Genomic DNA, 25,394 nt, shown 5'->3' on the forward strand with positions numbered 1-25,394 from the left:
TATGACCTCCATGGCAATGATAATGAGGTAGATTATTCATTTTTGTTTATTCTGAGCTAAAAATAAGAAGATTCTGAGTTTTATATAGTTTAATTATTTTTTAAATCTTGTAATTTAGTTTAATATGCTCAAGTTAAATGAACCTGATCTAATAAATAACCGGTGACTTCTTACATATACATATGTGTCCATTTTGTGAAATTACATTACATAATCATTGACTATTGGTTTTGATTGAGTACCTACTAATAAAAATAAATTTAATGACTTCATTTTTACAACTACAGATATCAGTGATAGGGTGAATGTGGCACTTATTTTACATTGACTTGCTTCTGCTTTTGGATAAAGAAAACTTTTATGCTTTAATTTTGAATGCTATGAATTGCATGATCGGAGAAAACAATATAAATTTGCTATAAAATTAGATGCTATATGTATAATCAAGAATTGACATGAATGAATGACTGATGTGAGACACATATTCGGTTAGACCTTTTAAAAAAGAGAAATAAGCTCAGTAAAGTTATACATTTTGTGAAATTATATTTTAAGCTAACATCCATCTATTCTGGTATTTCTTGCTGATTGCCTTTCATACCTGCAAGTACATCATAACTTGTGGTCCTCCAGGACTTCGAGGGCAGTTGTAGAATACCACCACCAGGTTTGCTGAGAATGGTGTCATTAGAGATGTTTTCCATTCCCTATCGCGACCTTTTGCTCTGTAGTCTTCATGTGTCAGCTTTTGCTCATCCTGTCTTATTCCCAGCCTTGCTAAAAGCATCAGCAATGCTTTGGAGTGGGTGAAGTAAAATATTCCACGTGGTTGATGGTTGCCCTCTCCTGTTGTACTCTGGTTCTCTTCTAAATCCTTGTTCAGTGCTCTGTATGGGTGAGAAAAGTACTTCCTGGTTAACTTTGGATAGCAAATAAAATTTATATAACTATTGATTACAAGTGAAGATTACATTCCACTGCATCAGTATAATCATAAGATTCTCACTGTATCGTTTTTGAAAGAGCAAGAGTGTGACCAGGATCAAAACTAGAGGGGGCAAGCTGTGGTCGTTCAAGTTGTATCACAGAAAAGGTTAAGGAAACCAAAATTTCAAGAAAATTATAACATCACTTAAGTCGTTTTGAAAATTATTTTCTTGAAAAAAAAATAATTGAAAATATTTTTTTTTTAATTACGTGTTTTATCTCAATTTCACTTTTCTTGGATTAAAAAAAATTTGTTCAAAACTTTCGTTTTGAACTTTTGTACTAAATTTACTTTTGCTTCTAAGCTGCCCCCAGCTAAGTGCGCCCATGTGAAAGGGAAATCATAGCAATGATGTAGATGATTATCTTAGGATGCATACATGCATGAAATGAGTATGGCCTGCATAATCATAAGATTCTTTCTGTATGGTTTTTGATAGGGTCAACATAGCAAAGTTTAAGATGAGTGTTGCAGGGTGCATCACGTGCATGAAATGAGTATGAGAACATGGAACATCACATCACATTTCTTCAGGCTTAGAAAAGTATAATTGGGATAAATTGGCTGTGTGATTGATGGGATGACTTCTGTAGGTGAAGGAAATATGGGGAAACGTCTGGGGTCAGAGTGAGGTAATCCTGAAGGTGATAAAGGAATGTAACGTGCATTTGTATAATATCCAACTAAAATCTTAACATGTCTGATGTAAGGGGTTAGAATCACTTGAAAAATCACTCTCATTTTCAGAATTTAAATTGAATACCACAAGCTTGCTATCAAATTAATTTCATGAAAGATATTTAGACACAATTTTCACCAAAGTTGGTGTGGATTACTAATTTTTTAAATCCTATGGGGTTGAAACTCTGGATTAAAAGTTAGTATTTGATTTTTTTTAAACCGAGTGTGTATCTCATGCTTTATTGTTTTGACAGCTGTGGGGATTGGCAAAGAAATGAGCATGATTGGATAGTGGCGCTGTCAGTGTGTGGGTGGTTTTTACGAATGTTTTTCTGTTATATTTTACTGGAACTTATGCAGCGTGTGTAATAATTAAAAGATTAAATTCCTTCATTGCTTATAATTTATATTAGGGTACTTATTTTCAAAAATACTCTTATTTTCAGATAACCATAACCATTTATAAGTTCCAAAACATGGAATGAAAAATTATTATACATAATCATACCAGCAATTATGTATACCTATTATTACTACCATTGCTATAAAATTTAACCAATTTGGTCAAGCTGTCAAGACTATAGTCAATCAATGCAGGTTATACTATATTCACAAGCTTTCTAGTTATCAAAGTTAGCATTAAGTAGCAAAAACTTTCTTCAGTTGAGGTGGTTGTCATTACCTAAATTTGTCAACAAAGTCCTTCACCAGTGGGCAGCCAAGCTTGATGTTGATGTCATTACCATATCCTGCTTCAATGTAATAACGGAGATCCTGTCTGTATTCCAGAACCTGAGGTGTATTCAAAATATTAAAAGGTATGTCATCAAATCATTACTTGCAATATGCTTTTATTGTTCAGTAATCATTACTCTTACCTGAAGTTCTTCTTTTGAAAAACATGCACACCATGCTGATATTTCGTTTAGATTCCACGATTTGTCATAGCGGCACATATCATACATTGCATCAATTTTCTCTGTAAAAAAATTGTGAATTTTTTGTGACTTATGCTTCATTTTAATAGAGTTGGAAAAACATAAGAAAACTTAAAATGAAGATTAGTGTGTACTGTTTATTCTCATGAAGGATTCTCATAAAGGAATGGGTTATAATGCCTTTTATCTATTTTCTTATGATGTTTTTGGAAGATAGTGACATCAAATTCCTGTGGATTCCTATTGAATATCTTGGTTATCACCTCTTCACATAATAGCATCTAAGGATTTTTACATTTGGAGCTGGGGTGGTCAACCAAAATGATCTTATGGGCCACTTTGGAAATGCATCTCAACTTAAAGAGCCTCTTATGAAATTATAGATTGCTGTTATTTTACAGGTGAATGCAAAAATAATGTTTTGTTTAATTCATTTTTTTCACTACTTAGGCCATGATAAAATTTTGCGGAAGTATGTTGAATCCCGTGTGCAGGAAAACGTTCAAGTCAGCCACATATAGGCTGCAGTATGCCCATCTCTTATTTAGAATAAATATACCTTTTCATATTAATATCATGTAATTATATTATGAATGACATGATACATTGCATGCATGCTATGAATATTTATAAATTTAGAGAAGTATCATGTCTTTGGAAATACCTAGAGTCAGGTTGTACTTGAATCCAAGGCGGCGACTGACATTTTTTATCAGTGATTGCATGTATACTGACTCTTCAAAAAGCTCAACTTCCTTGAAAGTCTCTTTTTTATCCATAAGTTCCTCCCAAGTAGTGCAGTTGCTGTAGGACTAAAGAATATCAGACAGTTACAGTATTTTTTACAGTTTTGACATGACAAACATGGCACCGATCATCCTCACAAGTTGTGTTCAGCTCACCTTTATGAGGCCATCGTTCTTTACTCCTTCTGGTTTAACTTTATCATGCCCGAAAATGCTCTTAGCAAATATCTCTGCACTCTCTCTTGTTCTCTCCTTTTGTGTGTGCCGAAACTGTAAGGGAATTAGTAGAAGCATCACATTTGATCCAATTTTCTTTTATAACCTTTGAATGAATGAGACATGAAAGTATTACTGGTTGAAAGTGTTACCAACATGTATAATTTGCTACTTTATCTTTCTGATGTGAGTTTAATACATATTTACAGATTTTGCAGTATGTTTTTCAAGTGGTGTAAGCTTGCACATTATTTTTTCTATCTAAATTAAGTTTGCTTTTTCCATGGAAGCCCGGATTGAAAGTTTGAACTTATTGTTAGTGCTAGTACAGTCTAATCGATTGCTGACTCAGGAGCTTCTAAGAAAACTGATGAACTCAGCGGCCACTATTATTTATTTGCTTTCCATTGCCCTTTGATGAAAATTTTCTCTACGTTATCACTCTTTCAGTCTCATGAAGTCCTGGGGTCATTTTGCTGTGAAGGAATTACTTTTTTTTACATTGGACTGATTTCTGAGAATTACTGCAGAACTTGGATTTCTCATATCTTAGGGTTACATACATCATGTTCAAGTCTTAAATACATTTAACTGCTGAAAAAATGCTTTGTTATCTCGTAGAGTTTACCTTTAATTGCTGTGAATATTCAGGAAATAAATGCACACATGTATTTTTTTCCTTTTTATTACTGTTTGTCGCCCAGTAGGGTTAAATAATCATCACTACACTTCACTAGGTATTATTACATACTTTAATTTATATGTCCTAGCTGAGCTTTAAGCCACCGAGTGCGTCCACCGGGTTGCGGATGGTGGGTCAACCTCTAGATATAGAGGTTAGCTGCGATATAAGCAAGTTTACTTGTTGAATAAGCAGTCGTGGACAAAAAGCGGCGGTTATCCGAGGTGGTATGGGTCTATCCCTGGGTGAGATATGCCATCTAAATGATACACTAAACCTGTGAAGATACCGTGACTTGGTGATGAGAGGCCGCCAACAATTATGCCTCACATCACCCGGAGGAGAGGACAGCAGCTCTTCTTCATATGAGTGAAGGTGGAGATCACGATGGTCAGTACAGCGACACTCATTGCACTTCAGGCGTGGTAACATTTACTTTAACGGCTGTAGTACTGCGATGTGGAAGGTAAGAGGAAACCACCACATTATTATCCCGAGGAGGTGCAGCTACTCCAACTTTAAATTGTCTGACATGATGGAATTCTCTCAGGTAAAAAATTCCGGAGGTAAACTAGTCCCCCATTCGGATCTCCGGGCGGGGACTACCCGAGAGGGTACATCGGTCAATTGTGATAAAGTTATGAGGATAGGTACATGGAACGTGAGATCACTCAGGACTTGCGGTAAGCTAGAAAACCTTAAAGTGGAAATGGAAAGATTGAATATCGACGTGCTAGGAATCAGCGAAATGAAATGGCCTGAGGATGGAGACTTTTGGAGTGGAAGCTATAGGATTATACACACAGGATCCCTGAACGGTAATGCTGGGGTTGGGATAATGCTCAGAAAGAGCGCCGGAATGCGTGTGAAAAGCTTCCTACAGTACAATGAAAGGATAGTTATGGTAAAGATAGTGACTAAGCCGGTAGATACCGTAGTGGTACAGGTTTACATGCCCACGACAGACTACGAGGATGAAGAAGTTGAAGACGTCTACGATGATATAAAGGAAGTAATCAAAAAGGTAAGGGGTGAAGAAAACCTAATAGTTTTAGGTGATTGGAACGCTGTCGTCGGCGAAGGCCAGGATGGAAGAATAACCGGAAAATATGGATTAGGAAATAGAAATGAAAGAGGAGAAAGGCTGTAAGAGCTCTGCACAGAACACAAATTAGTGGTTGCCAACACTCTATTTAAGAATCACATGCGAAGAAGATACACATGGAAAATGCCAGGAGACAAAAGAAGATTTCAACTAGACTATATTTTAGTGAAGCAGAGGTTTAGAAACCAGATAAAGGACTGTAAAAGCTACCCGGGGGCAGATATCGACAGTGATCATAATCTAGTGATGATGAAATGCCATCTGAAATTCAAGAAATTGAAGAAATCAGCAAAGAACACCTAGCAATTAGAGAAACTAAAGGAGCCAAAAAATCAACAGGCCTTTCAAGAAGTAGTGGAGCGCAAGATAGGACTAGATCAGTCTGAAAACTCAGTTGAGAATAACTGGACTACCATAAAAAGTGGATTTCAGGAGGCCGCTAGAGAAGTTCTAGGGATAAGAAAATGTGTTAAGAAAAAGCCATGGATCCTATGGATGAAATCCTAGACCTCATTGAAGAAAGGAGAAAGTATAAGAATACGAATACTGAGGAAGGACAGGCTTGCTACAAGAGAATAAGGAACGAGATTTTCCGCCAAGCAAGGAAAGCCATAGAAGCGTGGATGAGGAACATATGTGAGGACATACAAAATAACCTTGTAAAAGGGAAAGTGGAAGCGGCCTATAGAATAGTGAGGAACCATTTCAAGGAACGAAACATAAAATGTAATAGCATAAGGGACAGGAATGGAAACATTCTAATTGAAAACGAAGACAAAGCCGAGAGATGGAAGGATGGAGGAATTATACAACGGGAGCAAACTTAGCTCAAAAGTTCTCGAAGAGGAAAGTGAAGTTGAAAAGGATAACATTGGAGCAAGCATCTTAAGATCGGAATTTGACGCTGCAGTAAGAGACCTGCGAAAGAATAAGGCCCCAGGAATAGATGACATTCCAGCAGAGTTAATAAAAAATGCAGGAGAAAAGGTCTTAACTCAACTGTATAAAACTATCTGCGATATGTACTCAACAGGAGATTTACCTAGTGACTTCGAGAAGAACATCATCATTCCCATACCCAAAAAGAAGAGAGCTGAGAGGTGCGAAGAATTTAGGACCATAAGCCTGACGACACATGCGTCGAAGATTCTGACAAGAATCATTTACAGGAAAATTGAACGAAGAGTAGAAGAATTCCTGGATGAGGACCAATTCGGATTTAGGAAAAGCAGGGGCACAAGGGAAGCAATTTTGGCTCTTAGGATGATCATAGAGAAGAGAATGGAGAAAAACAAACCAACCTTCATAGCATTTGTCGATGTAGAGAAGGCCTATGATAACATGGAATGGAATTCAATGCTTAGAATTTTGAAAGAAATCGGCGTACTCTACAATGATCGTAGAATTATTCATAGTTTGTATAAAAAACAAGTAGCTGTGATCAAATGTGGACCAAACGGTGCAGAAGCGAGAATAAGAAAAGGGGTGAGACAAGGTTGTGCGCTTTCCCCCTTATATTTTAATGTTTACATAGAGAAAGCCATCAACGAAATCAAGCAGAAAGCTTCGGGTGTCAATATCCACAGAGAAAAAATTAGTATGCTGCGATTTGCTGACGACATAGCAGTCATAGCCGAGACAGAAAAGGATTTGAAGAAGACGTTGACAAACATGGAAAGGACAATGGCCAGATATCAGCTGAAAATCAACAAAAAGAAGACTAAGATATTAGTTTGCAGCAAAAGAGAGGAGGCTAAAACAAACATCAACCTAGGAAAGCATAAGCTTGAAGAGGTGAACGAGTTCTCTTACCTGGGAAGCCGAATTACCAGCGATGGACGGAGCAAGAAAGAAATTCACAGTAGAATAGCGCAGGCGAAGAGGGCTTTCTACAAAAAGAAGAATCTTCTTACAGCTGAAAATACCAGCATAGAAGTAAGGAAACAATTCATCAGATGCTACATATGGAGTATGTTTCTCTATGGAAGCGAGGCTTGGATGTTGACAGCAGCAGAGAAGTCAAGAGTGGAAGCATTCGAAATGTGGTGCTACCGAAGAATGATGAAGATAAAATGGATTGACCATGTGAGTAACCAGGAAGTGCTAAGGAGAGTAGGAGAAAAGAGAAGCCTCCTAAAAACATTAAGCAGAAGAAGGGACAACTTAGTTGGCCACATTTTGAGGCACGATGGTCTGATGAAGACAATCGTTGAAGGACAAGTGGAAGGGAAAAAGGGCAAGGGACGGCCCCGAATGAGTTATATAGGACAGGTTATAAAGGATGTAAAAGAGAAGAAATATGTAGCTATGAAGAGATTAGCGGATAGGAGAGAGAAATGGAGAGCTGCGTCAAACCAATCTTAGGATTGTTGACTAATGATGATGATGAGATAAGAATGATGCATTTATCATCTCTTTTGTGAGCTCGGTTTATGTCATTGTTTTATTTGCCAGAAATTACCTCAGTTTTACAGTTAATTTATGATCTCTGAGATGAGGGGATTTCAATAACTCACATAAAAATTATATAAATGACTCCCATGTGGTAAAAATGCCACTCACCACATAGCGATCCTCTCTGTAGCCTTCCCTGAATAGAGAGGGAAAGTTCATTCTCATTCTGCTACCCAAGAGGGCCATATCTGTTTTTCCTTGTGTCGCCAGTGTTGAAGCCATAGTTTTCCCTGTTTTCAGCTGCCATTTTTTCAGATTTTCTTTGTCAGGATAGCAAAGTTCACCATCTGAAATGAATTTCTTTATTTTTATTTATTTCCATACCACTGTAAACAGCTCTATACGGCCTTATACATCGGGGTTATTAACATGTTAACTATTTCACGTATACAAATAACCATGCCCTGAATAGGGATAACTTTTACCCAGGCGGGACTAGAACCCGAGACCCCCTGTTTGGCCGGCGAGGACTTCACCCTGCCGTCACCAATTGTCAAATCATCATTTGGTGGAGCAATGTTTATTTCAATCATTGGGGAAATCACTTCTATTGGTGTGCTTGACTGCTCTTCAATACTTTTACCTTTCAAGGTTACTTAGATTAGTACTTAATTCTTAGATAAGTACGTACTTAATTCTTTTATGAAGAAAGAAGTATCAATCTAAGTAACTTCTTCACAAGGGCATACCAAGGATCATAACTAGGGGGGGGGGGGGGGCAAGCCATGGTTGTTCAAGTTATAGGTAAGATTTAACTACGAAAAAGGTGAATAAAACTAGCATTTTAAGGAAACTGTCTCAGGTCTTTATTAGTTTTTAAAATTATTTGCTTGAAAAAGATTATTTTCCTTAAAGACATTTGCGATTTTTGCTTCTAGGGGGGGCAGCTGCCCTCTCCTGCCCCTCGCTGGGTATGCTCATGCTACTTCATAGAAGAATTAAGTGGGAGTTGAAAAGTCTTGAGCCCGAAATTTATGTTTTAACTTTCAATTCCCTATTTGTAATTGCACTTAAGTAGCACTCTTGAATAGACATAACCCATCAAATTTTCAGTTTTCAAACCTTAAGGAGCCTAGTTAAATTTCATTCCTTTAATTCTGTTGATTATAATACTGTACATGATTATGAAAAAATTAACGAATGTTTTACAAATTCCAATAACCTTTAATGCTATACAGATGGCCAAAATAAAATGGGTATAGTATTACTGATAACAATTCCTTAATTAATACTAATCTAAATATTATTTATTAAACTGCTGGTAGAGTACTTATCATAACTGTATTTTATGATAATCATGTGACAATACTAAAGAAACAGTAAAATAATTAGAACAAAATATCTGGTTTTCTTAACAAGAATGCAATATAAAATATTAAAAACTCCTACTTGGGGAAGGGTCTCCACCAGTGGGTTTGAGGGGTTTTGCAAATATGTTTCCTTACTTGGGGTCTCAAATTTGATCAAAAATGTGTTAACATAATAATTAAATGCTCCCTAAACTATATTCTCATTAACACCTTTCATTAAGAGCTATTAAATTTCGCTAATCCCGTTCCCTGTGACTCAAATGACCTAAGCTGTCCATCATCCCCTCCTTTCACACAGCTTTCAGCAAGCTTTCACAGTGGCGGATTTAGGGGGGGTCACAGGAGTGTTGACCCCTCCCCAAATTTTATAATTTCATTAATGTAGTTTTTCTATCCTTAAATGTCTAAAATTGTTTTATTTCATCCGTTTTTAAGAGTAAAAGAAATTTTAGGCTCCAAAATGCAGGTAAAAAATGGGTATTTTAAAAACTTGTACGCAGGATCCTCTCTCCCAGGGGAATTCCAAACTCCTCAAACCCAGATCATGACCTCCCCCCAATTTGATGCTGAATCCGCCCCTGAGAATGCATCCACTGTGAATTTAACATTTGGTTGGTATAGTTGCTTAAAATTTAACTCGGCCGAATTGGTTTGAAAAGCCTCAATTTTTGCACCGCCCACTCGGACGCCAAAGTATGGACCAAAATGAATTCTTACTTCTTCGTGCTTCGTGGTTCCTTAAGATCTCGTCCCTCAGGGGGTTCAGCTCTTGGAGTAGGCCCAGCTCATCCTTGCTCGGATTTCGCGTTCCGTGCCTCGCCAGCATCCACACTTGCGCCGGCTCGCATCCTGTTGGAAGAAGAAAAGAAAAAGCCTGAGGTTAAAAAATTGAATGCGCCATTCTCATTGTTTACCCTGCCTCCAGGGGTTAGGTCATTTCGTTGGGGGAGCGGGCGCGCGTTTTCTCTCTCTCATATCGCCGAGAGCTAAATTCTTTTTTCAGGGACGGGAGAAGATCAAGGAGCCAGCAAGTCGAGTGTTCGTGAGGAGATGAGATACTTGGCTTCGTAGGGAGGGACTTAAGTGCGTCGTAGATGGAGTTTACTGTGGGCGAAGTAAATTAGTTTTTATCTCCTTGAGACTTGAAGCGTCGTTGTTCTAATTGATTCTGGTTTTTCGATGATATTTTTTCGCCGCTAAATATCGTCATGATGACGATAGTTCATGAAGTTTCGGCGAGGAGCTGCCTTGGCGATGGTGGCTGCAAAGTCACACTCCGACATTTTCTCGTCATCACAGGACTCAAGGCGTTTTTACAAGTCCACGTAAGGACAGGGAATTTTACGGGGGTAAGGGTAATCGGGGATCTCGTGGTAGCGTCAGGAAAATTTTTGTCATAAAACACTAATTAAAAGAATCTCCGCGCCGTTGGCTGGGTGAGGCATTGAATTTTTGACATGGTAAGATGCATTTGGAAAAACATACATGTTCTTTAAAAAATAATTCTCTATTCGATTGATTCGTAAAGACGTCGTGTAACCATCGAAAGGAGGGTTTGAAAAAGTCGGAAATTGAGATTTTTATCTGGGAAAAGTCAGGGATTTTGAATTTGGAAATCTTGTAACAGCCCTGGAACAATGCGGTTAAATATTTATATAGCCGAGTCCATTGGGTGAAATGCTTTTTAGAATTCTCTCTTGGATCATGATTGTTCCATCGATTTTATCGATGAATTCATTTAGATTTTCTGGACTGGGGTGGTAGTTGTTGCGCTATTGTCTTTGTTGAGGATATTCGGTCTCGGTATCCTTTGTTTCATAAGTAAAACTTTCGGTATCCTCTTGAAAATTTCACGATACATAGAGGAGACCCTAATGAACATTTGATTGTATATGGAATTGGACTATTATGTGCCAGTATTTTCTCGTAGGTGATTTATTTTTTAATTTAAGATACTGGAAAATTTTGTAAGGATTTTCTCTATGTATGCGTGTACATTTCAAGACGATGCAATCAGATTTTAGCGAGTAATGCGCCAAGCAGATAGACTAAATACTACTGGCTTAGCGGGAGTGACACGCACTCGTAAAGTTTTGCGGAGGGTGATTTCGGAAATGAAATATCAAGCACATGCTGCGTGTACGTAGGGGAACATAATATCATCGGTGTCTTTATTTCTTTCATTACCCCCAAGTAGCTCCTTCAGGCAAGATTGAATAATAATTTGGCTGACGTGCTCTTTTGTTTCATGGAGTATAAGTATCATAGGGTCCCTAAATGCTGTTATCATCACCGCTCACCGTACTTCCATGTTGTCCTTGTCCTTACCCGCCTACACTCGTAGCTCGGGTGACCTAATCGTGGATGTCTTCGTCGTGATACTATTAAATTTGCGGTGGTATTACGGATGTGGTCACGCTCCTTCCATCGCTGCGCGAAAGGCACGAAAACCATCGTCGGGAATCATAATTGCGGCTCTCTGAGATCACAGCGCAGAAATAAGGCGCTGCCCATTAGGTCAGATGTCGCTGGCTGAAGGAAATGCTACTTTTATATGCAAGTCCCTCTTAAAACGCGTGAATAGGAATTAATTATCTGGCTCAAGCGTCGTGACATTCGGCGTAGGTCTTCGTGGCCGTCTCTACCATGGGTTCAATTTACACACGGCACGCGTCTACCTACCTTGATGTTTCCTCAACTTATTATTTCTGTGGATGAAAGTAGATAAATCTATCTTAGTAAAATATACTGCCTCAAAATGGCATGGCGCGGATTCTTTGGGCTTTGAGAGTATTCAAGGATGTTTATGCGAAAACTTTAGACGGTAAATGCATCACCATCCTCGGGGTGTTAATTGAATGCCTCATATGCAACAACATTTTTTTTTACAAAAACTCAAATATCGAATATTCATTTATTTTCTCTCTCTGCATCGGAAAACTTCCAATTTCCGTTGGAATCATCAAATTTGAAAATTGCCGCTTGTTGAAAATCGCATGAGCATTTCTTCTCTATCGAATCTAATTTGGCCCGGAAAAATAATGATTAACATAAAGATGCATGTCGTTAATTTATGGGATTTTAAAGCTTCAAGCGAAATTTTAATAGACTGCGTTTCTGGCCGAGTTACTGAGTGAAATACTAGGATTTATTATTTTCGGTTCATGAATCCAGTACCTAACCATTGCAATCAATATTCGTGATTTATTCACAGTCTTTGGTCAAGATTTCGTTAAAAACGATAACTTATCTTTGTGTTATTTACTATCCATAAGGATGCATCACCTTAATTCGACTTTCATTAAAAATAGTTTATTCAAATCTTTATTACTTTACAATAGTTAAATAAAATCAATTTTAGTCCAGTTAACCCAAAGTTAGACATTTTGAATTTAATTATTAGTGTGTTTAGGTAAAAGATACAAATGATTTGTGGAATTAGCGAGTCAGTTAAGCTACGACAACGGTGTACCAAGAGAATCTTCAAGAAACTCAGGAACCACTTGTGTTTCAATCTAACCAAATCGATTGGGGGGAGTGGAGGAGCGTGAGTCGTTGAAGTTTAAGATGGAGAAGAATATTTTAAAATTTTCATGAAAACGGCATGGCATTATTCGTTTATCGCCCCAGCCTTCTAAATCGGATTCCAGGGATTTCACCATCGCATCGAGAGCAGGGCAATAAAATGAAATAAGCGGAACAATCGGGTCGCTTGCTCTTGAGGCAGGATTGTACGGAATCGTGGATGAGGCGAGAAATGTTTCGAAACTGGAACCGACACGTCATGCGAAGGCGAACGGGAATAGATCCATTCGGAACTGATGAAGTAATTTCTATTTATGAGACTCGTGCTTCGTGATGGAAAATGCCACCGAAAAAAATGATATCGAAGCCATCGGAATAAGTGGGAGAGGTGTTCCGCTAATTCCGACATAGGAATATTCGTCGTAGGAAAATATAAGCAGGAAGAGGTTTCTTTATTTTTCCATGCATTGGCGGAAGAATTTTTTTTATCGCTGCCGTAGAAAGCTAGAACTACGATTGTGTCTGACTATTTCATTAAATCGCTATGTAAAGTAATTTTTTGTTACAGCACGATAAAAGTCGAGCCTCAATTATTATGAACTCGCTTCATATGCATCCACAAATATATAGGAATTTAGAGTTAGGCCCTTATTGAAACGATTCGATAAATTTACGGTAAAAAATAATTATGTAGACCCTTCTGTTGAGAATCAAGCTTTTAGTATGTCCTATATGGAAGTAAATAAAGTGGCGCAGCGAGGGGGGGTTTCGGGGGATAAAAGCCCCCTAGAGCTCAGAGAAATTTTTAAGTTTAATCCATTTTACTTATTTGGATCAGTATTACTTGTAGAATAGTGTTAGGATTTATCAAATATCCCTCAGAAAGCCGTAAAACTCGCCATTATGAACCATTATTCTTCAAATTTTTTCTGGAGGAGAGCCCCCACAACTCCTGCTTACCCTTGTGGGTATGCAATACCCCCACACCCGTAAGTATTAGTTGCGCCTAAAACCCCCCCTAGCCTTAATTCCTAGCTGCGCCCATGAATCACCATAACATATGGTCAATTTTTTAATCAAAGTGGTAAATGACGGTAAAAACTCTTTTTTATCTCCTAACCATTCGTGTGAGTGTATGAATCGGGCAAGTATTGACATTTCCATAATTTACTTATTCGAATTTTAATTTTTACTATATCTTAACTTGCATTTTCCTACAGAGGGGCCGAAAGAGATTGCATTTGGCCCATAAAATTAATAGGAAATGAAATAAAAAAATAGCTCAGGGTAGAACAATGCACCGCGGGGGGTAGCTAAGTCATACCGGTGACGTCACGCACGTCTTCATACGCCCACCCACCCTGCAAGTGGTGAGCGTTCGAAAGATGTCGCTCTTAATGAGAACTCCTTTGCGCACAAATTGCACCAATTCATTTCTCATGGCCCGCTGAGAGACCCCTGTGGAAGGGAGGGAACAAACCTTCCATTGTCGCGGGACGTAATTTTTATTTCCCTCTTTCTCCGCGAGATGACTTGTGAGCGAGAGGGCTAATAAGGCGATGCGACATGACATATTGCGGGGGCGGCGTAGGGGTGAGGTTATGCGCGGTTTTTCCTGGCTGCCAGAAAATCGCCTTGTCGGCGAGTAACCAGGAACATCCTGCCATCCGAAGCTGCTTTTTTATGTCAAGAAACTCATAACCTCGAATGGCCAACGCTCCTATCCCCGAACGCATCGACTGCGCGCTGATGGATGGCTGCGCAGCTGTTCTAGTTCCAAGTCTTGATATCGCATGCTCTGCTCCCCTCGGAACTCCAAAAAAATTTCAATCACGTTGCCGGCGTCAAAACCACAGATATAGAAAAAGCACACTCCGGGTCAAAAGAAAAAAAGTGGCGAAAGTGACATAAATATGTTGATGAGGAGTAAATGGCTACCATTACACTTTTTACTGATCCCCAACTACGTCATTCCCGAAAAATTCCTTATACTCTCTTTAATTTAAAAATTGCGGGTCAAAAATTACACAATAAAGAACATGAACAGGGATACTCACTGAATAACTCACATATTTTTGGGAATACCTTCTTATTACTTAAGTATTCCCCACAATATGCCGCCTTGAGAATCCATTTAGATAGAGGAGCCCTTCATAATAAGACACTCTGAATGTTATTCAGTATTTCGTAAAGTATAATGATAATGTAAGTGAATACAACATATTTGTAAGAAATCGTTCGGGGGAAGAACTCGTGGTAGTTCCACCAACGCCGCCAAATTTAGCAGTTTTCAGAGCGAAGGGTAAACCTTAGGTATATTCTATCACACAGTCATGCCTAAGGTGTTACCTCTTTAGCGTGAACAAATGACACTCTTGTCCAAGGTTGAATTAGTTAAAATCAGTCACAGGTGTTAAACACGTGAATACTGAGGTTATTGGGAAAATATTTCAGCGATTCGTCGAACATCATGCAAACAGTAAACATGTTAGAAATCTTAGCTGAAACCACCAAATTTGGATAGAAAGGATTTGGTTCAGCGGCAAACTTCGAGAGAAATGGAACGGGGAAATAAAGGTTGAAATGAAGGCTTTTATTTTGTTCCGCCGCATGTGCTTGGACCATCAGTGTCATTCTGATTTGAAATACCATGAGAGATCTATCAAAAATGAGAGATCTATAAAAAATACGGGCTCAAGCATTAAAGGGTGCTCTCAATTAAGTGAAAGATAAACTTTAGTAAACTTACTCAATATCACCAATACCAACAACATCATCACTGGTCAACAATCCTAAGATTGGTTTGACGCAGCTCTCCACTCAGGTATCCTGTCAGCTAATCTTTGAACACCTACTAATTTCCGATTCCGTAAATTATTCCGGAAAATGTCCGATTCGCGAAAGCCATTCAAAAAGGGATGAAGATAGAGCCAGGGCTGTTGCTGAACGAACAATTTCAATTCGGTAAGGAGAAGCATCGTAAAATTCCATTATGTTGCAAAAGAAAAGGAGGGTGCAAATCAAATAGTATGCACGCTTTTATTACACAATCAAACGTTGAAAGAGCGTTGAAACGCAAAAATAGCAAACTATAAATAGATGAGATGGATAGTGGTGAAGGGGGAATTATTAATTCAGCAATAATAATCAGAGTAATTGAAGGATACCGGGACTAGCCACGGTGATAACTTTATAGAGTCTCCCGCAATGCACAAATTGTGCGAAACAGAGAAAAAATTATTCGCCTTGACCGGGATTCGATCTCAACGATATCTATTTTTTCTGTATTCGCGGTAATATTAAAGTTCACAATGCGAGTTCGCAAAGATCCTATAAAATCGGCTTGTTCCCGGAAGTTTGCTTTCACCTAATTTTAGTCCTACTAAGCGTCTACTTGATGCCGGGAGGAAATAAATTATATTTATTCTTCTCACTATTCAATTGAAGAAACTGTCAGTCGCATTTTCTATCACAATCATAAATCAAATGGAGAAACATGGAGACTTTAATTCTTGCAGAAGACTAGATGGGCGCTTTATGATATCGATGGGTTAATAAATCTTACGTTGGGAGGCGAATTGGAATGTCATCATGAAATGATTGAGGTCGTGAATGATAAGAGACCTCATAGACTGAGGAGAGAACAGCGGCATACGAAATGAAAGAGTTCATGCAACGGAATCGCTCGCAAGCGCACGTGAAGAGTGGAAAGGGGAGAAAGTGTAGTTGATACATGGCCACTACTCATAATTTTCATGAACTGTTTCATATCATAGAGGGTGCAACGACCAGTTTATCTCAAGAAAGGACGCAGTGCCTTCGTAAGAGGAGTTAAAGAGGAATGATTGTGACTTATGGACATCGATGAAAGAGACTGGAAACACTATGGCGTCTCATGTAGCAAAATAGCCTCTCATTACTGTTATTGCAATGGCTTCATTTTCTCTCTGTCACGTACAAATGAATACTATAATTTAAAGCGTGGTTCTAGCAACTAGCCGAGGGGAATGGGTTAGAATTACCAAAGGCAAAGGATTTATACAAGGAAAAGGGAAGAGGGTCTGGAACTTCCATTCTATTAGGAATAAAGTGTTCACTTGAATTTACTCGTAAAATGCATGGTGGCAGGCTGGAGTGTCTTCTCTGATGTAAAGTTTGTTACACGAGCGTAAAAACTAGAACCATTTTGTGCAGGGAAGCCATAGGTTAATTATTCACAGTCGAAGGTGAAATTCGATTACTGAAATAAACACTTGCAATTTTCCATGGTTATAAAATTTATTGCGACCTAGGTTTAAATGTTACTGTTTATTTAAATGTGGAAAAACTCCACTCCATCTCGCTAAAATCTTTGGATTTTATTCAATATTAGATCAATTTATTCATTTAAGTAATTTTTATTTTGACATCAACAGTCGTATTTATGAAATTTCATAAGAAAATATGAATTGTTCTATGTTCACTTATTTTCCTAAGTCCGATGGTCTCAAGTTCCTAAGTAAATTTTAGGCTTTCTCCTCCAAATGTTTTTTCAGTAACTCCCACAATTTGGTGAAACTACCGAGGAACAAACGCGGGTATTCGCTAACGAGTGACACATCGACCGGTCGAAGTCAATCTTGTTTTTCGCCTAGTGTCATCTACACCATCAACCCATCCTTTTGAGTGCGTCGCGTCGGGACTTGCCCCTCGCCTCGGTGATGGATTACCCAGAATTGGTAGACTGGGCGTCCAGTCGCCATGGCACCAAGAATGGGGAGTTGGTTTCCTCGCAAATTGATCCATGGCAGATGACCGAGGGCACGACTGCAAAATGGGGTGGCCCCATTGTTTCCGAAAACGAATTTCCAGTTCCGGTCTGGTCCTTAGTGATTTTTGAAAGGGCTCGAGGAAAATAGACCTCAATTGAGAAGCTCAGAAAGGGAGTCTCTTACTGGGGTATTTTTTTCGTCGACTAATGCTGCGTAAAAGCATGCCAAATTCCTTCCCTCTTATGACCGGCATAGTCAGTTATTTACGACCGAACAGTCCCATCTTTGCGTTGAGTGACATGAAATTTCGGAACATCTTTCACGTTTCATTCGGTTTAACAACTACGACATCTCTCATAGGAAGCCGTTCGTAACATACTGCTCTTGCCCTTTGTAATAAATACATCCTTGCTCTCTCCATTCAACCTTTCTTCGACTCAGCTAATACATCAATTAAATTCTGTGAATGTATATATTTTTAGATTTTCATAAGTGTTCGGCTGGTGGTATTCCGACATCCGGGAAAGAATCAAAATGAAAACGCAATAAAATTCAAAATGCAATTTGGCTGGAGAAGACGGTAAAAAATTCTGTCTACAAACCTTCCTTCGCAAAGTTAGCGTTTCATTTGTCGACATATATTTTTCTTTTTATCGTAGGTCTCTCATTTTCACTTCTATTTTGTACGACGCGATATTAACTACATTTTAATCATGACATAATCATGTTTTCTTCGTCCCGAAAACTGAAAAGCTATCAAATGATTCTTTACAGTGATTGAAAGAGTTTTGGAGGAACGGAAGACTTGGTATAATTTCTAGGAGAGAAACCGGAAGTTCCAGGTCATTTAAATGATTAGGGATTTTAGGTTCATGGGTTTTGTCGGTTTAGCATTATTGAAGTTAACGTGGAGGAAAAGCGGAGTGACAATCGGCGCTCAAAATTCACCGCGCCTTCTTGAAATTAATAGACCCCATTGGGGATTAACCCCTGATCAGACAACTCAATGTTTGAGACAAAGACAAAGACAACTTATGTAGCCACTTATTGAACCTAAACCAGGAACGGGATCGTGTATGAAAATGTGCACCACCCAAATTCAGCGACATTCGAGCCCAAGTGTGATATATCGTTATTGTATGTCACATCGTTTATGTATAATTTAGTGTGTCATCTGTTTTGGCGCCAGTCAATAAATGGGACGCCATGCCTTAGCGTCACTTGCACAGCAACCATTGAGGCGTTAAGTCATTACAACAAGTCATTGCTATTTTTAGCCAAATTTAATGAATACCAATTAGTATAAAGACAATCGCTGGTGGATCGCTTTTCCTTAGGTTAATGCTTCTTGTAATCCGCTTCCAAAGTTTTTTAAAATCTACGAATCAGGATACAGCCTTAGATAACATGCATAAAGTAATGCATACGGATGGAACATATACTAATACTTATGTTTCGAGGAGTTATCCAACCAACTGCGAAACCAAAAACTTGAGTGATAGAGGCAATTCAAAATTGATGGAAAGGACGAAGAATGAGGAGAGAACATGTTGAATTCGTTAGAGTCGACAATGATTGGTGAAGCTATACTTTCTGTTTAAAATATTTAATCAGGGAACTTGTAGATGTTTTCCACATGAAACTTTTGGGGGAAGAATAAAAATAAACGACGGTGTTGAAATTCAGGATCCAAGCTAAAATATCATCCTTTCTTTCGTGCTATATAAATAATTGCACTAACAACTTCATTAAAATCGTGGTTTGACGCTTGATAATGTTAATCGGTTTCATTTTAGCATACGTATCGTGTTGGTACCACTGCCACCACATTTCATTCCTATCGAAAATATATCAATTTTTATGTTTTATCTTCAACACGGATATTTCTTAAGGACGCTTTTTTCTCTCTACCATGCCTTCTGCTAAGCTAAGTACGCTCCTTAGAAATATTTGAAAATAAAAACGCCTTTTCCAGGCAGAGGTATAGATGAGACCAGTAGTGCTGAGTGGCAGCACTCTCATATGCATGTTTGCTTCCCCACGTTTACTTCAGGCACTGGACGGTCGAAATTATTTCATCAAAAGCCTTTACGCGACATTACGGAGGAGAAATTGAACTATGAGTCACATTAGGTCATGAGGGAGAAAATTAAGCACGACTTGGACCCCTGCTGTATTAATGGACTTCCCAAGGGAAAGGAGGGGAGAAAATCATGCTCTGTTGAGCCCGGAAGGAAAGGGGTTTTGTCATATTTCACATTGTAACTGCGCATGCCTTCCCCACAGCTTACTTGCGTGGGTGGGGTGTATTTTTACTGGAGGGACTGTATGAGGACAGGTCCGTGGGTGGGCGGTTATCCACCCTCCTCTGTGGCATAAAAAAGGGCTTTATCGTCGGGTCATCGGAGGGATATGCCGCCGTCTAAGTACGTGTGGAACCCTAGCGAGGATTTGCGAGAAGACCAAGATTACGTGGGCCATGTAAAGAGGAGCGTAGTGATAAGGCTTGTCCCTAGGGATTAGAGGTATACGTTTATTTTTTTACTTTGATCATGCCTCTTGTGCCCCTCGACACTCTACCCTTCTGGTTGACTCCGACCACAGGATGAGGCAAGGAGTATACCTTGGAGAATATATATAAGGTGAGGTAGTCATTAACTAGCCATGTCGTCACGGAAATAAATCACTGCCGTTTAGTAGTCGGAGAAATGAGAATTCTTTTCGGGGAAGGTTACATGCTGCAAGGAATCAAAGAGTTAACGTATCTCCTGCAATTAATTACCACAATTTTCATCTTGGACTTTAAACATATTTAAATACTACGCGCTAGTCATTTCTCAGACTTACTTTGAAACTTAAAATATTTTTTTTTCTTAACATTCTAGAAGTTTTTGGTCTTTTTATTACTCACACCAATTAAATTCTTTTATATATTTAACATTTCAGATCCCTGTGAATAAAAATTTCCTGTACTCTTGAAACACGCTCTCAATATGTTTTATTTTCTATTTTAAAGTCACTAATAATTTTGAACTCCCTTTTAGAATTCGGAGTCCAGATATAACGTAAGTAATGCATTGTTTATTAATCACACAACATTGTATGAAATTACTAACTTAATTGGAGAGAAATTCTTGAAGGTCCTCGACTCGATTATTACTGAGGAAAAATATTATTATGCAACATAGACAAATAGAGAATGACAGTGAGTTACTTGCCGGAGCAAAATTTGGTATTCCCGTTCTCGGGGTAATTTCATTTTACGCCCTCTTCTCAAATTAGGCAAGCCATTAGTGCCGATGCGAGAATTTTCTTGCTCCGAACCCTCGACCGTGGCAATGTGCCGCGCAAGAAAACTTTTTCCGAGTGACAGGTGGTCACGTGCGTATTATGGACGCACCAATAAACCCTTCATAGATCCCCTCTGCTTCGGACCTCGCGAGTTGAAAAGTGAGCTGCACGCAAATGGGCCACAACGCTTTGTCACGCTCTTCCGTGAGGCTAGCCTGGGATGAAAAACTTGATGAAAAAGGAGGACGAATATTTCGCAAAGCCTGGAGAACACATTTTTCTTTTAAGACTTGTTGATATAATCTTACTGGGTTTTTATATGATATGCACCATAGGCGGATCTATGGCGGGCACGGGGGCACGCCCCCCCCCCCCAAGACCCTTAAAAAATATGCAAGATTTTTAATAGGGTCCCATTATCATTACATTCCCTTTGTATTACGAGGTATCCCTGTGCCCCCCCCAGAACACAATCCTGGATACGGCCTTGCCCCCCCCCCCCCCCCCCACCAGAAAGAAATCCTGGATCCGCCCCTGATGTCTACTAAAGCTTCTTTTACATTAGGATAGCAAAAAGTAAATTAAGCAATCTACTTACAACTTTATCCCTTATATTAACATAATGCAGGGAGAAAAAATAGATTTTTAAGCTATTAAAAAGTGGATTTAATTTGTAATACGTTCTTAAAAAGTCGTTTCACAAAAGTAAGCTACAATACCACCTCTTATAAGCTCTCCCAATCACTGTTGATGCTGTGTATCACTCTTAGATTGTGGAAGCATTTCACTGATTTAAAAAATTAGAAGTGATTACTTTCGTTTTAATACGCTGTGCATTTTAAGGGTTTTGTTGTCAAAGCTCTAAGAAGTACTTTCCTAACAGTTTAGTATTTTAACAGTTTCCCAGCACATAAATGAGATAATATGAAATATTTTGTCACGTTAATGCTAATATATATTCTGAAAATATATTTTCTGCGCCAAAAATCAAAGTAAATTTTTTACTTTACATTATTTTACCTGCGGCTTGTGAAGTTCTAATTTAGTTTACCGTGGCCTGCTTAGAACATTCCAAGATTACAAGGCATAAACAACCAATCTGCGGAAATATGAACACTCGTAAAACCTACACTCAAAAAAATAAAGAATATTGCTCACGTCATTTATTGTTTACTCCTTTCTCAGGTTTTACCGTCTTTATTGTCATCACATTTGGACATCTTTAGGGAGAAATTTGCAAGAAGTATCGTAATTATTCAAAACGACGACTATGCGAAAACATTGGCCTCGTGATTTTCGGTAATTTTTTTTTATCTGCCTCAGTAAGCATTTCAATCACGAGTTTCGTGATGCATGACGTTACTCATCACTGGCGCTCGGGTCGAGTTAAGCTCACTTTCTGTTTTCGAGGGTGCCCAACTGTTACCGTGAGAGTGATGCTTTTGAGTGGAGCGCGCCTCTTGACGTCTGGCGTAATTACTAGGCGGTGAATCTCTGAATTTCACCCCCTCATTACAAAGTGGTGTAATTTTGAGAAAAAAACGTATATTTTAGGGAGTCGGGAGTAAATTAACAATTCCAGTTTAGAGTTCAGTCGTTATGTAAAGGTCATCGCTAGTTTTTGAGTTTTGAGAGAGAGAGAGAGAGGGAGAGAGAGAGAGAGAGAGAGAGAGAGAGAGAGAGAGAGAGAGAGAGAGAGAGAGAGAGAGATGAAAAATCAAATTCAATAGCCATTCTTCCCGAGAAAAATAAACGGACAGTTTACCTTTATTTATTTGAAAATTTGCCTTTTCATAATATTGGGTAAAACTATTTTAACATCTGGATTAAATTTTTTTATATTTTAAGCAAAAACTATGAAAGAACGCTAGAAAGTTGCGATTCAGGGCACCCTCATCTTTTTTAATAAAGGAAAAAATAAACTTTGGCAGCATATCATCGTTAAATTATTTACTTAGTTTTGGTCAGTAGTCTACATCTAAGGATGAATAAAAATTAAGGATGAAAACCAAAAAGAATCTTTCTATATTCATAAATTAAAGAAACTATTAGCTTGCAGAATATACCGTGAAAAGGGTAATTATGTAGGTATGTTCAAATTTGAAGGTCGCCACGGGTACCTATAAACAACTTTTTCCTCTTCTACTTAACCTTTTTGCATACATGTATGTATGTCATCCTTCTCTTTACGAACATCATACCCTTCTCATCGTTCTTTTATACGTGCTCTTGACAGGACTTCCATTTTTCTGGTATGTGCATCCCATAAAAGTCTAGCGTATCCGTCTACCCAAACTCTTCCTTCCTTCTTCACTCTCTACCTGAACAACATATTTCCGTTTTTATCAGAATTAAATCCTATATTACGCATTTAGCAACTGGATGAAATTTTGCTGCGTCTTTATTAGTGCCCCTTTACCACTAAGAAGCAGCTGGAGAAAGTTAATGACAGTAAACCGGACGCATATAAAAGATATTTCGCCAATGCAATCTTGCTCTTAGCATCTTCATAGATAAGAATTTTTCCCCTGCGTATGTATAGTAAGTACTGTCTTTTACTATTTCTCCATCGAAAATGATTATTTAATTTTTTTGATATTTCATTTCCATATTTCCACCGTACCCCTCCAGACAGCACGCGTGTCGTATAAATGCAACGAACTTGACGCTGCGCATGAAATGGTAATCATTTATATTTATGCTAATTTGAACCAAATCCATGCATGAAAATACGTCGGAGGGTGCAAAATTAATGTGTCAAGTGTCGTGGCTGTTTCAAGAATAAATTAATGCCTCCTTTCGCCGGAGTCACTCTCCACGCAATATGCAGTTCCCTCCGCGCACGTAACCGGGGAAAAGAGGAGGGGTGCGAGGTACGCCGGAAAATTTTCCCTTGTGGCGACAACCCGCGATACACATAGTGAGTGGGTCACTAGTCTAGGGGATCGTATCTTTTGGCTCTCCGTTACTCGATATTGTTACATTTTGTACTGCCTACCAACAACCAACGGAGAATTTAACTTTCAGTATTGTGCAGATGAAATATACAGCTGACCTACTGAAATTTGTCGTTTTGTGTACAGCGTATAGTGGCCTTTACAACAAGAATCCCAAAATTACAACATAAAGCACCCATGCTCTGGATAGGCTGAACCTACCCTGGCGGTACTCGAACCCACGACCTCCGATTTGGCAGGAGAAGATTTTACTCAAAAAACCACCGAGGCCAGCAAACAAATAATTAGATTGACAACATATCACCTGTATAATCAACCCTGGTACAACCCCAGATCCCCCCGAAGCAAATTTCTTTCTATGTGCCTGGTACCTTCCGGCGTGCGTATTGGACGTGCGGGGTAGCGATCCGGTCACGCAGGGAGCGCGTATTCTTGTGACAGGGAGAGATGTTTGGATACATCGCGGAGAGAATTTAAGGCTTCCTCCGCACGACCCTGGATCCTTTATTGTCGCGAGCAACGTACGTAAAGGATACTCTCGAGGGTTTGAGGTATTTAAGAAGCCTTGAAAAGATCGGAATACAAGGTTGCTCTCGAGGATGCTAGAGCCTAAAGTTTGAGGGACAATTCCATTCTCGTGGGTGGGAGCCCCAATGGGGAGGAAGAAGCAGGATGAATTACAACTTGAGGGAACGACCCTTCGAGCTCTCTAAGATGCCAGTGTGCAAAAAAAGACTCGGTGGAGGGGCTTCGGCACTCAGACGGTTGAGTGCAAGAATTTTCATCCGAACTAATGCCATTCAAGTCTTACGCTTGCTGGCGGGATGTTTTTTTTTTGTCGAGGGACTCATGTCATGAAAGATTGCGGGGAAGGATTCGTCATGAAGGCTGGGAAAAAATACACCGCGTGAACATTGCACCCTGTGACCTCCGACAAGGGCATCTACATAATACCCTGCGAGGGTGTATTGCAGGGGGTGAACAATCACCAGCATGCAGCATGAAAGAGGACCCCCACATGCATACCACGCGGGCATAAAAATATAACGCACAATAACAAAACACACGTCCAAATTTTGTATGGAGTCGAAAATCTCAGAATTTGTTTTCAGAGCAGACCATGACATGTATTTTCTTTTGTTTGCTCTGATGGATTATCCTAGAGCATGATATAAATGTGGCGGTCCTCTTGCATGGTGCATTTTGGCGATTGATTACCCCCTGCCAAACACCCTCGATGTGGCTCTTATGTAGACAATAAACATTCATTCATCCATTCATTCAGATTCATGCTAAGGCAAAGCTTGCCAATGATTAGTAATTTCAATAGCAAATCCATCCCAGGGAAAATAAAAATATGAAACAAATCTTCCTGCAGCGTGACGCCATTAATTTTATGAATAGAAACACCGTTGCTATCCTTGATAGTAGGAGGGAAGAATGACCTTTTAAATCTCTCTTTAGCAGTTTAGCAGACATGGAAGAGTGTGTATTTGGCAGTTTTTCATTTGTTATTACCGCTACTATATTTGAATATAATTTTTAAAAATGAGGAAAATTCTCTACGGAAGTGAGGCATGGACAATGACAGCAGAGGAGAAATCAAGGATAGAGGCCTTCGAAGTGTGGTGCTACACAAGGATGTTGAGGATCAAATGGATCGACCGAGTTAGTAGTTAGGAAGTCCTAAGAAGAGTAAGAGAGAAGAGAAGGCTCGTGAAAACTTTGATAAGAAGATGGAACAACCTGT

At 38.9% G+C, this 25,394-nt stretch overlaps 1 protein-coding gene across 1 annotated transcript in view; it reads right to left on the bottom strand.

The window, feature by feature from the left end:
- The window catches only part of LOC124171248 (multiple inositol polyphosphate phosphatase 1-like), a 95,045-nt gene that overhangs the window by 2,778 nt on the left and 66,873 nt on the right, over positions 1–25,394 (bottom strand). The window contains exons 2-8 of the mRNA XM_046550392.1: positions 9,838–9,969; positions 7,919–8,097; positions 3,510–3,623; positions 3,272–3,419; positions 2,548–2,648; positions 2,352–2,461; positions 602–887 (exon numbers count right to left, since the gene is read on the bottom strand). Coding sequence (XP_046406348.1) covers positions 602–887; positions 2,352–2,461; positions 2,548–2,648; positions 3,272–3,419; positions 3,510–3,623; positions 7,919–8,097; positions 9,838–9,969 — 1,070 coding nt within the window. The remainder of the gene's footprint in view (positions 1–601; positions 888–2,351; positions 2,462–2,547; positions 2,649–3,271; positions 3,420–3,509; positions 3,624–7,918; positions 8,098–9,837; positions 9,970–25,394) is intronic.

Source organism: Ischnura elegans, chromosome 1, assembly GCF_921293095.1.
Source record: "Ischnura elegans chromosome 1, ioIscEleg1.1, whole genome shotgun sequence".
Taxonomy (NCBI): Eukaryota; Metazoa; Arthropoda; class Insecta; order Odonata; family Coenagrionidae; genus Ischnura; species Ischnura elegans.